The sequence below is a fragment of the Lontra canadensis genome, unplaced genomic scaffold (assembly GCF_010015895.1).
Source record: "Lontra canadensis isolate GAN:19392208 unplaced genomic scaffold, GSC_riverotter_1.0 scaffold88, whole genome shotgun sequence".
Taxonomy (NCBI): domain Eukaryota; kingdom Metazoa; phylum Chordata; class Mammalia; order Carnivora; family Mustelidae; genus Lontra; species Lontra canadensis.
This window is the reverse complement of record NW_022631082.1, coordinates 2,112,552-2,126,493: the sequence shown is the minus strand read 5'-3', so window position 1 is coordinate 2,126,493 and position 13,942 is coordinate 2,112,552. Positions and strand designations below refer to the sequence as shown.

General features: G+C 57.2%; 1 protein-coding gene across 8 annotated transcripts in view; it reads left to right on the top strand.

Moving 5' to 3' along the window:
- Positions 1-13,942, top strand: part of RANBP3 (RAN binding protein 3) — a 51,906-nt gene that overhangs the window by 37,205 nt on the left and 759 nt on the right. For 4 of the 8 annotated variants that reach the window (XM_032883720.1, XM_032883718.1, XM_032883723.1 and 1 more), the window contains 10 exons: positions 2,314-2,379; positions 3,104-3,196; positions 4,176-4,294; positions 5,420-5,539; positions 7,514-7,617; positions 8,834-8,912; positions 10,060-10,162; positions 10,670-10,794; positions 12,253-12,373; positions 13,513-13,655. In XM_032883720.1, the coding sequence (XP_032739611.1) occupies positions 2,314-2,379; positions 3,104-3,196; positions 4,176-4,294; positions 5,420-5,539; positions 7,514-7,617; positions 8,834-8,912; positions 10,060-10,162; positions 10,670-10,794; positions 12,253-12,373; positions 13,513-13,655 (1,073 nt within the window). The remainder of the gene's footprint in view (positions 1-2,313; positions 2,380-3,103; positions 3,197-4,175; positions 4,295-5,419; positions 5,540-7,513; positions 7,618-8,833; positions 8,913-10,059; positions 10,163-10,669; positions 10,795-12,252; positions 12,374-13,512; positions 13,656-13,942) is intronic. The other 4 variants (XM_032883725.1, XM_032883721.1, XM_032883719.1 and 1 more) reach the window with 2 other exon arrangements.

The following is a 13,942-nucleotide window of genomic DNA, read 5'->3' as shown; positions in this document are numbered from 1 at the left end:
GCTCACCACCACCACCACCACCACCCCCGCCTGCCTCTATGCCTGCTTGTGAGCTCTCTCTCTCTCTCTCTCTGTCAAATAAATAAAATCTTTAAAAAAAAAAAAAAAACAGCGCAGTCGCTCGTTCACCCCAGTGACCCTGTCCTGTGTGCTAGGGCTCTGGCCGTCAACAACAGCTTTTCACTGCACCCTGGCCATGCTGTAGACAAAGTGAGTTTTTTGAGGTCACGAAAAGAGAGCGTGTCTATGTTGGTGAAGATGGGGACTGCAGGCGAGCCAAGGCTTGGCTGCCCTGTGAGCACGCCTCCCTGCTGCCTTGGGCTCCTCCTGTCCCCGGTCCTCAGTTGCCTTGACAGGTGTGGCACACCTTGTCTGTCATCTGTTCACTGCGGCGCTCTGTGTGATCTGTGCGTCTGCGGGGGGGGCCAGGTGCCAGGCCCTGTGCTAGTGGATGCTCGGGGGCAGTGGCCATCCAGGCCTGCGCCCCCGCTGGCCAGCCTCAGCTGGCTGCGAGGGTCAGTGGCTGCTAGTTTTGCTCCACACACGGTGGGAAGGTGGAGATCGATTGGTAGCTGCGACGTAAGCACTGCAAACCCAGCTGTAAGGTCTTTTAAAAATTATCTCAATTGTGAATTTCATCTGCAATTTTTTTAATGCTTGTAAATTGCCAGTCATCTTCTGAATAGTCCTGAGCTTTGGAAATGGGATTCACTATTTCTCTCCTAAAAAGGAACATCTGGCAGTATGTCTTCCCCTGCACCTGCGGCGTGTCTTTCTCCTGAGTGTGGTTTGGATGACCCCTCTCTTCTGGGAGCGCCACAGCTCCACCAACGCAGGCTCTTTGCAGGCTGGTGGACTCCCCTCCCTCATACTAACTAGCAGCGAGAGCTTTTGTAATTCGGTTTTGGCCCAGGGAGAACAGTTTGGCCGATCAGAGTGCAGACAGCAGGAAGACGGCTTTCCTGCTTCATTGAGAATTCTGATTTGACTTTGTTTTATGCCTCCGCGTTTGGTCTGATAAGGCATCCGTGTTGTTTCAGTGTGCAGCTGGGTGGTTTTTAGAGTATCCAGAGTTGGGTATGTCCACCGTCATCAATTTTAGACCATTCCGTCACCCCAAAGAGAAACCCATCCCCATGAGCTGTCACTCAGCACCCCCTCCCCCAACCCCTGGCAACCAAGAATCCACTTTCCGTCTGCAAGGGTTTGCCTGTTCTGGGTGTTTCATGTAAACAGTCACGTACTGTGTGATCTTCTAAGACCTCCTCCCATTCGTTTGTCTCTCTTCCAAAGACGTTTGGTTTTTTGTTTGCTAAATTGATTCCCGAGTACTGTTCTCTTTGGTGCTATTATAAATGGAATAACGGGTTCTCATAACTTCATTTTGGACTGTCCATTGCTTGCACAGAGATACAGTTGATATTTGTGTGTTGATCTTGTTTCCTGCGCCCTGACAAGGGTGTTTTCCGATGAGTTGGACCTTAGCACAAAAGTGAGGCTGCCTCTGGTGGCCCCGAGTGCTGCCGTCCCTGTGCTCTCCCAGGAACAGACCTGATCTCTTGGAGTCACAAGGCTTTTTCTGTTGATCCTTCCTGTCAAGGCAGATTAGACTGTCCCCACTCCTCACCCCCTTATGAGATAGGCCACTGCACCAGCACACACAGAGGACCAGTGTGGACCAGTGGCCCAGCGGAAACCAGGTTTTAAGCCGTCGCCCTGCTTCCTTCCCCTTCCTTGTCCTGGGCCTTCAAGTGTTCTCAGGAAGCGCAAGGTGAAGCTCTCCAGGCACCTCTGGAAAGAGAGAGCGAGCCTGCCGTCTGCCACCTTTGATCTTTCACTGCAGAAGACGTGTCTCATTTCCCAGACATCTGCTGGTAGCACAGAGGCGTCTCTTGATTACACGTGCATCCTCTGACGAGTCCGCTAAGAAAGGGAGACTGGTCTCAGGGACCTTTATTGGGTGGCTCCCTGACATTCTCCAGGGCCAGGGGTGGACCAGCCTTGCACTGTCACTTTTGTCTCTCGCCTTCAACAGCCCCCACCCCCACCCCGGTCTCATTGTCAGCACCTAGCCTGGAGCCAGCACTTCCTGCAACCCCCCCACCCCCCGGCGCCTCCTCATCCAAGCTGCCTTATAACCTTGGTTGGTTGAACTGGGCTTCTGCGTTTCTGTTTTAACTTGGAAACATTTCTCTGGTTCTCCGGGCTCATGGCCACTGAGGTCAAGACCACAGTCTTCCCCTGCCCTTGACCCTCTCAGCTTTGCTGCTGCCTAGGCAGGCCTGCTTTTTATCTTTTGTCTTGTGCTTGTAGAGGAAAAGAGCAGTGGATTCCGGTTGAAGCCACCAACATTGATCCACGGCCAGGCGCCCAGCGCAGGTAGGTGCCCACCTTTAAGGAGGAAAGTGAAGGGCTGTCTAGCTCACACCCCAGCTGCCTTACGCAGGCAGCGCAGGCGGCACGCTCCGCGGGCTCAGCCTGCCCTCTAGTAGGTCAGCTCAGTTCTCTGGTGCATGCGCCCTGAAAGGCCACTTTCAGGAGCCCATCAGACCAAGGAGGTTGTCCCCACCGTGAACCCTCCACCACCGAGGATGAGGGTGGGTGGGGAGGGAGCAGACTTGGCTTGGTGTGGGGCTCTGGGCCCAGCAGTAGCTCACTTGGTCCAGTCTGTGTCTCCTGAGGATCTCGGCCCTTGCGTGCCACGGAGGCCTAATTATCAGCAGAGTGGCCCCGATCCGGTGGCGTGCCGCTGGGGAGCAGGGCCTGGCAGTGGCGCAGAGTTGGAGGCGTTCTCTAGTGCTTCTCGCCCAATCCGTGTTTGGCAGATGGATTTTCTCGGCGTGGCACTTGGAAAAGCAGGTGCAAAGGGTATTTTTATGTGAGCCTGAGCAGAGTCCTAAGCTCTGGGGGGCTGCCTGTGGTTCTCTGCTTTCCCTGCACCATCCGCGCTTAATGCTTGAGGACAGCTGTCCCTTGGTTTCCCCCTGTAGCATTACTGCACTCACTGAGTTAATTTCTGGAAAACCCCTGAGAGCCATTACGGGGCTGTGCATTTCTGCCCACGAGGTCCAAGGGCCCCAGGCAAGCCAACCTCTGTTCTCAGGTCTGCCGAGCCAGAAGCCCAAGGAACAACAGCGGAGTGTGCTTCGCCCGGCAGTGTTACAAGCCCCACAGCCAAAGGCACTCTCACAGACTGGTAAGAAACGGCCCTGGCACCCAGGCTCCCACGGCAGGGTGTAGAGCATTCCTGAAGTGGGCACGGGACAGCTGTGTTTTGACACAGGTGACTTCGGCCATATCTGCGGAATGCACTCAGAAATAGAGCCGGGGAAGCAATCCCTTAAGTCCGAGGTGAGCCCAGGGAGGACAGAGCATGGTCCCACCGTCTCCCTGTGGCACCAGGCCAGGGTGACCGGCATGCTTTCTGCACACGCTGGCTTCATAAAAGCTGGCTCCCTCCCGAGTCTCTGCAGTCCGTCCCAGCAAGTTTGCAGGTCAGAGCCGGTCCTGTGTGTGCGAGAGACGTGAAGGGTCATTCGGATCATGTGTGCAGTTTCACCTGATTTGCCATCCATAAGCCCTGCCTCTCCTGCCGTATTTCCCTGGTCTCCACACAGCTCGTGGTGCTCACTGGACCCTTAATTTCTTAATATTCATGAGCTTTTCTTGTCTTCCTCCTGGTCTCTCCCTGTAATTCAGAAATTCTTCGTCAGAAGCAATCCGACATCCCACACGAGGGAAATAGTTATCTCTAAAGAGTTCCAACAGGGAAGCTTTCTGGTACACTCTGCTGGCCAGTCAGCCAGATTAAACCGTGTGTGTGCCACGCGACCCCAGCTAGTCACAGGGAGAAGTCCGCAGACTCAAGATGTTACGAGGAAAACCGTGTTTTCTAAAACTCGTAATTGTTCCTTGTTCCATATGTGTTCTTTTTCTCTTTTTTACCTTAGTTAGCAGTATCGCTTCTAAGTACACTGAAAATTCCTTTGTGGAATAAGCGATAAGATACTCTCATTTCTGTCAGGTTTTAGTTCTGGGTTCGTTTGGGGTTTTTTTAATGTAAGAATTTTCTTTAAAAAGGAGAAATTACACGATTGGTCTAAATGGTAGAAGGGAGCACTCGAGGTCCCACACTAAACCCCTGTGACCCCCTTGCTGTCCTCTTGTCCTTGCAGTCCCGAGCAGCGGCACCAACGGGGTCAGTATCCCAGCAGACTGCACAGGGGCCATGACAGCGACATCACCCGACAACCCTGCACGGAGAAGTCCCTCTGATGAGGCACGAGCACTTGAGGTGTGTCTGTGCTGGGCAGGGAGTTCGTGAAACTTCTCGGAGCTTTGCTGAGTGTGTGGACAGTTACCTGCTCTGAGCGGCGCGGTGTGGGCGGGTGGGAGGCGTGTTAAGGCTTTCTGGATTTGCTCAGCGGTGTGCGTGCGCAACAGCAGCTGTTGTCCGTGGTTGTTAGAACGCCCGGGATGGTCTGTCCGCTGTTCCGGAGTGCGGCCCTGCCCGGGCCCAGCACCACCCCGCTGCAGGTGGCCGACGGGCACTCTGCCCAGCAGCCTCTGGGGAGTCCCTGAGTCTGGGGGACTGGCTTCCATCGATGAGGTCTTGTGCCATTTTATACGGAGAGATGTCTGCCCTCCCCATTTCCACACCTGAAGAGCTGAGGGATTCATACGCATGGGCCCGTTCTAACAAGCAATCTGTCAGGGGGGTCAGCTCAGCTTTTTTTGGGGGGGTGGGGGGAGCAAAGTGTAGGGCTCTGGGTTACATAGGCCAAAAGCATGTGTTTTCTAGTAGTATTGCCCGCAGCTGGGGAATGAGGGGCACGTTCTGAAGAGCCTGCGTTTGCGGGGGTGGGCAGAGGCAGATCTGACGCGTGAGCTGCAGCACCGCACCAAGGCTTCTGGACACAAAGCCAGGTTGCATGTGTGTGTGTTTCTCCTCGGCCGTTTCGGCAGCTGAGCTGCTGCCTGAGGCTCTGTACCCTCCCCCTCCCCCCCCCCCCCCAGGATGTTGGAGCGCACGTGGTGGAGACGATAGGCTACAGTTCATTTTTAGAACATCCCTGAGCGCACCCCCCCGCACCCCTCAAACCAGTTAGCGGGATTAAAATTAGGGACCATCTCTGCAACCTGCTGCTACTTGGACACTTGGATAGCTAGGGCGGCCGGCGCAGCGGGTCTGCTGCACGGCCGGGAGCTGGAGGGAGACCGAGAAGCGGCCTGGCCCCGCCGCCTCCAGTGTCCCTGGTGATGCGAGGACAGGCCACACCTGGGCAGCGCCAGCCGCCCAGGGACCTGTGCCAGAGGAGACACAGCGAGCAGATGGAACGGCGAGAGATGGCCCGTCTTGCTTCTCGGGGCTAACCTGTCACTTCTTTTCAGTTGTCGTCTTGTTTGTGTTTCTAACTAGGAGAAAGAGCCCCAGAAAAATGAGTCTAGCGATACTTGTGAGGAGGAAAACTGTGAGAAAAAAGAGCAAGTTGCACAGCAGGCGTTTGTGTTCGGGCAGAACCTGAGGGACAGAGTCAAGGTGTGTGACCAGAGGCCTGAATGAGCGCTTGCACTCCTGGGCCCGTCTGTTCCGCCGCCTGCAGGTGGAACCACAGGAACTCCGCTTTTCCTTACAAAAGGGCGGGAGGTGGAGACAAAGACCGTGCCTGTGCGCTCGTCCTGTGACTCGTGGTGCTTCCAGTGGCTTCCTGTGTTGCATGCCCGCCGTCCCGCACTGCTCCGCTCCCGGCACCCTCCCCGGCAGGCTCCCCCGTTCTCCCGGGAGCAGCAGACAGGCAGCCGAGCATGCCTATCCCTGAGAACTCACATTTTCGGAGCAAAGGAGACAGACAGCATGACCCGATGCTTTCAGCGTGGCCGGAGAGATTGTTGTCTGACTCATGGGCTTCCCTGTCTTGGCACTAAGCAACGTATAGACCAGTTCATTCTCAGCTGTTGGAGGCCTGTCCCGGGTGCTCTAGGGTATTGGGCAGCGTCCCTGACCCCCATCCTGCAGGTGCCAGGAGTATCCCCCTGCCCACCATTGTGGCAACCAAAAGTGTCCCTTCGTAGTGCTGAGGGTTCCCTTTGGGACAAAGTTACCCTTAATTGAGAATTATTACCTTATTTTATTAAGGCAGGGCAGGTAGAAAAAGAACTTTCCTCTCCCATCAGAGGCAATAGCGCCTCTCCCCGCCCTGGCTGCCCCCCAAGGGCTACTGGTATAGTCTGGGGACTTTGAGGCAGGGGTGGAGAGCATCTGGCAGTGGCAGGGGTCTGGGCTCGGGACCCCATGCGCTGCTGCTCTGGGAGACCAGAATGGGGCAGCACTGCCTTTCCAGCCACCACGATGGAGCGTCCCTCTGGGCCATTTCCAGCAGCTCATCTGGCAGGAGCTCCTTGAAAATCCTGAGACAGCATCAGTGGCTGTGTCTGGGGACATCTGTGGTTGTCACAACTGGGGTGTGGGCACTGCTGCCCATCCAGTGGGTGTAAGCTGGGGATGCTGCCCAACAGCCTGCAGTGTTTGGGTGACATCAGGGTGGCGCCCCCCCCGAATAGCGGTCTAGCCCCGATGTCCATGATGCTGAGGAAAGGGAATGGAAGTCTCTCTGGCACGTGGAAAACCTCAGGCTGTGCCATCTGCCTTCTCCAGGGCTCACTGTCCAACAGAATCACACAGTCCCAGGGGTGAGAAATAGGCATTGCTGTCTCACGGCTTTAGCCAAAGTAATGAGCTCCTTGGGGGCTGCTCGCTCCAGGGAGGAGGACACAGGAGAAGGAAGGGCCTTGAGATCCACCCGTTTTGGGGAGCAGGGTCCTGGCCTGCACTGTCAGGTCAATTCTGTTCCTAGAGGTTAGGGGGATGGCTGCCCTGAAATTGGGGTGGGGGGCCACATCTTACAGAGGCCCAGGGCTCACGTGATCTGTGGCCTCACAGTTACATGCCACCTTCTGGGTGGGGGCAACTTCCTGGCACCTGAGCCTCTGCTCTCACTCATAGGACGAGGTTGACGATACCCACCTTTCAGCGTTCCCGGGAGAATCCCATTCAGTGATACGTTTAACAGAGCTGACATGGCAGTTAGCTAGCATAAAAGAAGCCCTTAAGAAACAGCGCTTTCATTATATTCATAATAAACCCCTTAAAATACCGGATTTGGAAGCGTTTTATGACCTCTCGTTACAGAGCATTAGTGAAAAGGGCAGTAAGATGCCAACCTGAGGGTTTGGTTTTGTTTCAACAAGGTAGAAAAAGTTTCCTGGTGCCTTATAAACTGTTTTTCTATCTTGACTGTTAAAAGCAGAAATGGTGAAGTTGATTACAGCCCCCCCCCCACCTCTTGTGTGCACACACATGTGTGCATGCACGGGGGCACAGACACACGCGCAAACACACACACACACACACACAAGCTGTGCCATGTGGCCTGGGGGTGTGCAGACGGGTGGAGCCGGAGAGGTCCTGAACAGCGGTTGTCTGAGCAGTAAGTGTTGCCTCTCTGTTTCCCAGCTAACACATGAGAACACTGACGTAGCTGACATGGAGAATGCCGGACACCCCAGTTCAGAAACGCCAGCTGCGACCAACTATTTCCTTCAGTATATCAGCTCCAGGTGCGTGTCTTAGGCCTGGTGCCCAGCTTCAGAGCGGCCCAGGGTTGTCCATCACCCTGAGCTTGGGGCCCGGGGAGGAGACAGCAGCTGGACTAGGAGCCAGCCCGGTCCTTCTGGGGGACAGGATGGAGGTGGGGGGTGGGAGGAAGCAGATTTCGCCAAAATCCTGTGCCCCCCTCCTCGGCTCCTCCCTTTATTCCCACTCTGGGCACAGCTGTGGAGGGGCCAGGATGGTAGGCTTCGATTCGACAGACAGGCAAGGCAGGACCCCAGTTCTGCTTGGCCCCCAGAGTGACCTCTGTCACCTGGATCTCATGCCCAGAGCAGAAGTCAGTGGGCCAGTGGCTGGTTGGCTGCCTTCTGTTACCTCCCGGGTTCTAACCTATGAGGACCTGTTACCCTGGATTTGGGCTCGCCTATGGCTAACACTGCTGGTGGTGGTGCTCGAGGATTGCCTGGATGCCCCATGGGTATTTCATAGAGAAAGCGTGTCCCTGCCTAGGAGACAGGCCGCCAGACTGGATAGAACATGGGTTTGGACTTCAGGGAAGCCTGACATGAACAGTGGTCACCAAGCTCACACTTGGCTGCCCGGACCTGGATGAGCAAAGTGCATTGGATATTGTTTGAAAGACACGTTTTTTTGCACTGTAGCATTTCCCAAGTTGGGATGCGCTTACACCTGTGACACTTTAAACTGGACAAAATGTGATGGTGACATCAACTCCGAGATCATCCAGTGTCACTGCCAGTGTCCCAGGGGTGGGAGGTGTACCCTCCTTTGTGCAGGCCAGGGGACAGGTGGGTTCTTTCAGGGAAGTAAGTGGTGCCTGGTCTGACCTCTGTGATCAGCCTCTCCGAACTGATGTCCTCAGTCACCCCGATGTGACCCCAGCCTTGAGGAGGGCGGGGATGATAAAGTGGCTGTCAGGCATGTCATGTAGTACCCACACACCGTGGACCCTTGGAGGTAGGAGCCAAAGGTCTCTTTACCTGTCAGCACAGCCTGACTCAGAGTCTTGTGAGCACCTGTCCCTGGAGGGCCTGGCCTGTCCCCCACAGGGGAGGCTGAGCAGTGCCTACAGCTGTGCTTTCTGCACCAGGGGTTGGCCTTTACCAACTCTGACCGTGCACATGTGTGTGCAGCACCGGTGAGTGTGCCACCGGCCTGCCCTCCCATGGGGAGCCCCACACCCACAGCGTGCCTTTTCTTCAGTTTAGACAACTCGACCAATAGTGCCGACACCGCCAGCAACAAATTCGTATTTGGCCAGAACATGAGCGAGCGCGTGCTGGTGAGTGGCCCCTATGGGGACTGTTTTTCCTAGGGCCCCAGGGCAAGGGACATGTGAATATAGCTGCCACTTTGCCTTCTATAAAGTGGGGATGCTTCCAGTTGCAAGAGAAAGAAGACCCAGTTCCAACTTGGGGGCAGGGGTTTTGCACCAGGAGGCTCTCTAGGAGCTGGTGTACGAGCTTCCTGCCTTTCTTCTATGCCGGCTAGCTAAGCCTCGTCCCAGGACCAGCTTCCCCTTAAGTCAGGGGCCATGCTTCCTCCTGGCCAAGGCCAGCTGCAGTGATAATCATCAGACCAGAGTCCTTAGCCACGTGCCTGTGAGACCACCGTGAGACACCTCTGGAGCCAATCCCTTGGCTACCCCTTTAGCACCCCCATCCCTGACCATGAGGCTGCAGCACGGAGAGCTCTCTGGGGACATGGCCTTGAGGGGCCCCTGCAGTGCCCCAGGTGTCTCCTGCATGCACTGTGGCCAGGCTGTCTCCCATCCCAGAAAGCTTGGCCAGCTTGGGATAGGGTTCTAGAATTGTTCGCCTGCTTCCTTATCTTTGTTCCTTTTCTTTCCTTGTTGAATGCGTAGAACCCCACTATGTCTGTTTTGAGTGTGGTTAAGGGGCCGTTTTGTCTGCTTTGTTATTTCCGTCTTTGTCTCAGCCCATGTCACTTTGGGGGGCCTCCTGGCTGCTTTTCTCGAGTGTCAGTACGGTCCTTTCCCTGTTTAAAACGAGACGGTCCAGAGGTAAACAGCTGGTGGCACGCACCTCCCTGAGATGTCAGGGGAGGCCCCACCTGTGGACTTGGACGGAAGTTCACCTAGAGCGGAGAAGGGCAGATTGGGGAGGACGGAGCTGCCTGTTTCGTGAGGGTGCTTTTCTGCTAGGTTTTACCACCAAATGGTGCTCAAGGATTGCTGTGTGGAGACACAGCCACAGGCTGGAACCCACCGCCTGGGGAAGGGTTGTCCGATCTCCTCTGCCGGGTCTGGGTGGGTCCCCAGCGCCGGGAAGGAAAGGGCATCTGCAAGAAAAAGCCCTCTGCCTGGGAGGCAGTGCACGTGCCGGCAGACCGGCTTCCCGTTGTGCTGCAGCGTCCCGCCAGGAGCGCCCGCACATACTCTCCTCCCCGTGTGCTTCTGTCCCCCGCAGAGCCCGCCCAAACTCAATGAAGTCAGTTCAGATGCCACCAGGGAAAATGCAGCTGCTGAGTCCGGGTCTGAGTCCTCATCCCAGGAGGCCACCCCCGAGAAAGGTATGTCGCAGGGGCACTGCCCATCCCCATCCCCGCTCAGGAGGGACACGGGCCCCAGCTCGCGGCCACATTGGTAGCCACACGAGATCCCTGCACCGGGGTGGAAGTGGAAAGCCGTGGCGCTGGCTTTCAGCGGCAGAGAGGGCCCTTGCTCCTCCTAAAACAGAACATTCGGGATGGCTCTGGGGATAGGGTTGTGGAGGTGGCTGTCCCCCTCCCTTCTTGCCCTGAGGTGGGGAAGGGGAATTCCTCTTCAGTGCTCTGTGGGAAGACTCCTGTGCCCCGTCCTCTACCAAGTGAGTGGCAGTGGGCGATCTGGAGCCACGCTGGCAACTGGCTCCTAGATGGTCGCCCGCAGCATCCGGGCCAGAGCGCTGTGTGTTTGGGGTCCGCTTCACATCCCAGGAGCTGGCACCCTTGAGACAGAGGCAACCCTTTTGTTCTGCCCGCTGTGAGGAACACATACACGCACACACCCCCAGCAAGTAAATAGTCAATGTCGTTTAGCTAATAACATTTCAGAGTCGCTGGCCGAGTCTGCGGCCGCCTACACCAAGGCAACAGCACGGAAGTGTTTGCTGGAAAAAGTGGAAGTCATCACCGGGGAGGAGGCGGAGAGCAACGTGTTACAGGTGAGGCGGGTCTGGTCGGGGGCATCTGGCTGCGGTGGGCCTCCTGGCCCTTAGGTGGTGATGTGAGAGGCCAGCCGTAGCCCCCAGCCTCTCTGTGCACCTGAGGGGTTGGACCCGTGTCTTCCAGGCATGGGGGCCTCCCCGTGCAGCGACGGAAGGGCCGGTGCCCCATGCTCTGGGGCCTTGTGGCGGGGCTTCTGAGAGCGTAGCCCTAAGGGTCTTCTGGTCTCGCTTTGGTGTGGAGCGGAAGGATCTGTTTTGAGGCATTCTTGGCAGTTCAGGGAGAAACTTGTATCGGGCCCCCAGAATGAACAGCTGTGATGTTGGTCACGCTGGCACCCCGTGTTATTTTATGAGGGAACTGGGATCCCGGGTGCACCCCACACTCGTCCCGCCTTTCCTCTGCTTCCCGGTTCAGTGTGCCTTATCTCCTTTGCGCTGTTGTGCGCGTGCGTGTGTGTCCGTGACCCGCGTGTGTAGAGCATCGGAGAGTTTCTGATGCAGCATTTCAAGAAGTACTGCTCCTGCCCACTCAGCACTGTTGTGAAATCTCTGCGAGCAAAGACGCAGCTCGGTGAAGACCCGCACACTTCGGTGAAAGGCCAGCTGGGGTCCACGTCGCGTGTTCTTTGGCTGCTGACTGAGCCGGAAGATGCATACTGTGGAATTGACTTTGCAGTGTACGGTCCCGTGATGGTTTAGCGTGTTCACGTAGTTAGGGAGCTGCCACCACTATCACAGTAGAACATTTTCGTCCCCCAAAAGAAACCCCCCATCAGCAATCACCTCTCAAATGCCCTCCCCGGCCCCCACGAGCCCCCGCCTCACACAGACTTCTGTGTCTTGTCCCTGCCCTGAGCATCGTGGGCTCGGGGACTGTCCCCAGGGCATCACCGAGGGACGTGCATAGAGGGACATTGAGGTTTCTGGCTTTTTAGCCAGTGTGAATCGTGCTTCCGTGGACACTGCGTGCAGGCTCGTGTGCGCAGACACGCGTCACTTCCCTTGGGTAGAGCTCTAGGACGGGGGTCTCTGGGCTGCACGGCGACTCCACATGTAACGTGGTGAGGGACGTGTTTCCGCAGCAGCAGCCACGCCACGTGTCATTCCCGCCAGTGGCGTGTGAGCTGCTCAGTGCTCCACCCCGTCCCCGGTGCCGGCTCTCACCCGGCTCTCGATGCCGTCCTCGTGAGTGCGAGCTGCTATCTCGTTGGTATCTGCTTTTTATCTTCGGTTCCCTAGTGATGCTTTCGTGCTCCTTGGACAATGTAAAATTCATCTTGGCTGGAGGAGAGGATGCAAAACTGGCCAAGGGCCAGACGTGCCCCCTGGGCCAGAGTTGGCTGGCCCCTGCCCAGCAGTTCACACAGGCTGGGTCGGAGGCTCCCCGGAGTGGGTCCACGCTGGCGTCCCCCCAGCCAGGGCCCCGCTCACTCGGAGGACTGCCTTGTGTTCCAGATCCAGTGTAAGCTGTTCGTCTTTGACAAGACCTCGCAGTCGTGGGTGGAGAGGGGCCGGGGGCTGCTCAGGCTCAATGACATGGCATCGGCCGATGACGGGACGCTCCAGTCCCGACTAGGTGAGTGCAGCGCGGTGTCTGTGCAGAGGCCCGGGATGGCACAGACCTCTTCCTGAGGCCCAGGAGGGCAGGATCCCCACGTGGGTCCCCACCAGAGAGCCCCAGCACCCGTGGCCTGCAGGCCCGGGCCCCATCCCGAGGCCCTCGCTGCTAGCTCTTCTGTGACTGTCCTCTTTATGAGTGTGACGGTAAATGAAACAACCTACTTAGCAACTCTTGAACATGTTTTCTAATAATTAAAGTGCTGGCGGTTTTATGATGGAAAGGGAAAATAAGAAATCCAACAGCCCCATACAGCCTGTGGTCCTTGCCACACACCTTCCCCAGCCCATCCCAGCTGCTCCACGCGTGCCTCAGGGGTGGGCCCACAGGGCGCAGGGGCCTCAGGGAGTGGACACGGGGTGGTCAGTGGGAGCCCAGGAGCCCACCCGCAGCCTCCCTGAGCTGGCCACGCTGCTGCATCTGGGGCCCCGGGTTGAGGTGGGGAGAAGTTGGCTGGCGGGAAGCCAAGGTGTCGCCGCCGTGTCCATGGGGTCAGGGCACTTGCGGGGAGGATGGGCTCTGATAAACCAGGCAGGCTGACGGCGGCCTTGGGTAGATGTGACGCATACTTCCAGAGAAGGAAGAAGGTCTCAAGAAGGTCTGCACCCTCTTTTTCTCCACTCTGTCTGTCTCTATCTCGCTCTTGTGGGAAGCTCTAAGCAGCCATTGGCCTCAACGTTTTTTCTAAAAAAATTGCAGAGTAGGGGCTGGGGCTCCGCCTGTGAGTGGGGCAGTCAGGGGGCATCTGCCTTCTAGGCAGCGTGTCACATGACAGTGTCAAAGCCCCCAAATGTCCCTCTCTGGCCCTGCCTCCCACCTAATCATCCCCCTTCCCCAAAGGAGCCGCCATCCTGGCACCTGCTTGGTGGACCAGCAGAACCCTCCCCGTGGCGGTCGTGGCCGTGAGGGAGCTGGGTGGTACGGGGCTGGCCCCCAGCGTGTGGGGCTCAGCAGACTGGTGGGCAGCTTATGTGGACCTTGAGAGAACTGCGGGGTTTCGCCCTCGTGGTGTTTTCCTTTCCAGAATGTGTCTGTTCTCCTAGCTGGCTGTGGGGTGGGGGTCGGGGCCCAGGGCTGAGTGGCCTTGTCCGTCGCAGTGATGCGGACCCAGGGCAGCTTGCGGCTGATCCTCAACACCAAGCTCTGGGCCCAGATGCAGATCGACAAGGCCAGCGAGAAAAGCATTCGCATCACAGCCATGGACACTGAGGACCAGGGCGTGAAGGTTTTCCTGATCTCCGTGAGTAGCCCTGGGGACGGGACAGGCTACTACCGACCTCCTGGGGAGAGGAAGTACCCGGCCCGGCCCCCACAGGACTGCAGTAAGCACTGCCCCTCGGGGGGTGCTCTGCACCAGTGGCGTGGGCCAGGTTGTGAAGGGGGAGGCCTCTAGGCCGGCCAGTTTCCAGAGGGGTCCGTGGAAGAGAGACAGGAGTGGGCCTGCATCACCACGGGCCATCCCAGCTGCGAGCTCTGAGTCCCTGGGAAGGACTGGCCCGGGGGGGCACCTGGAGCTTTGGTCCACTG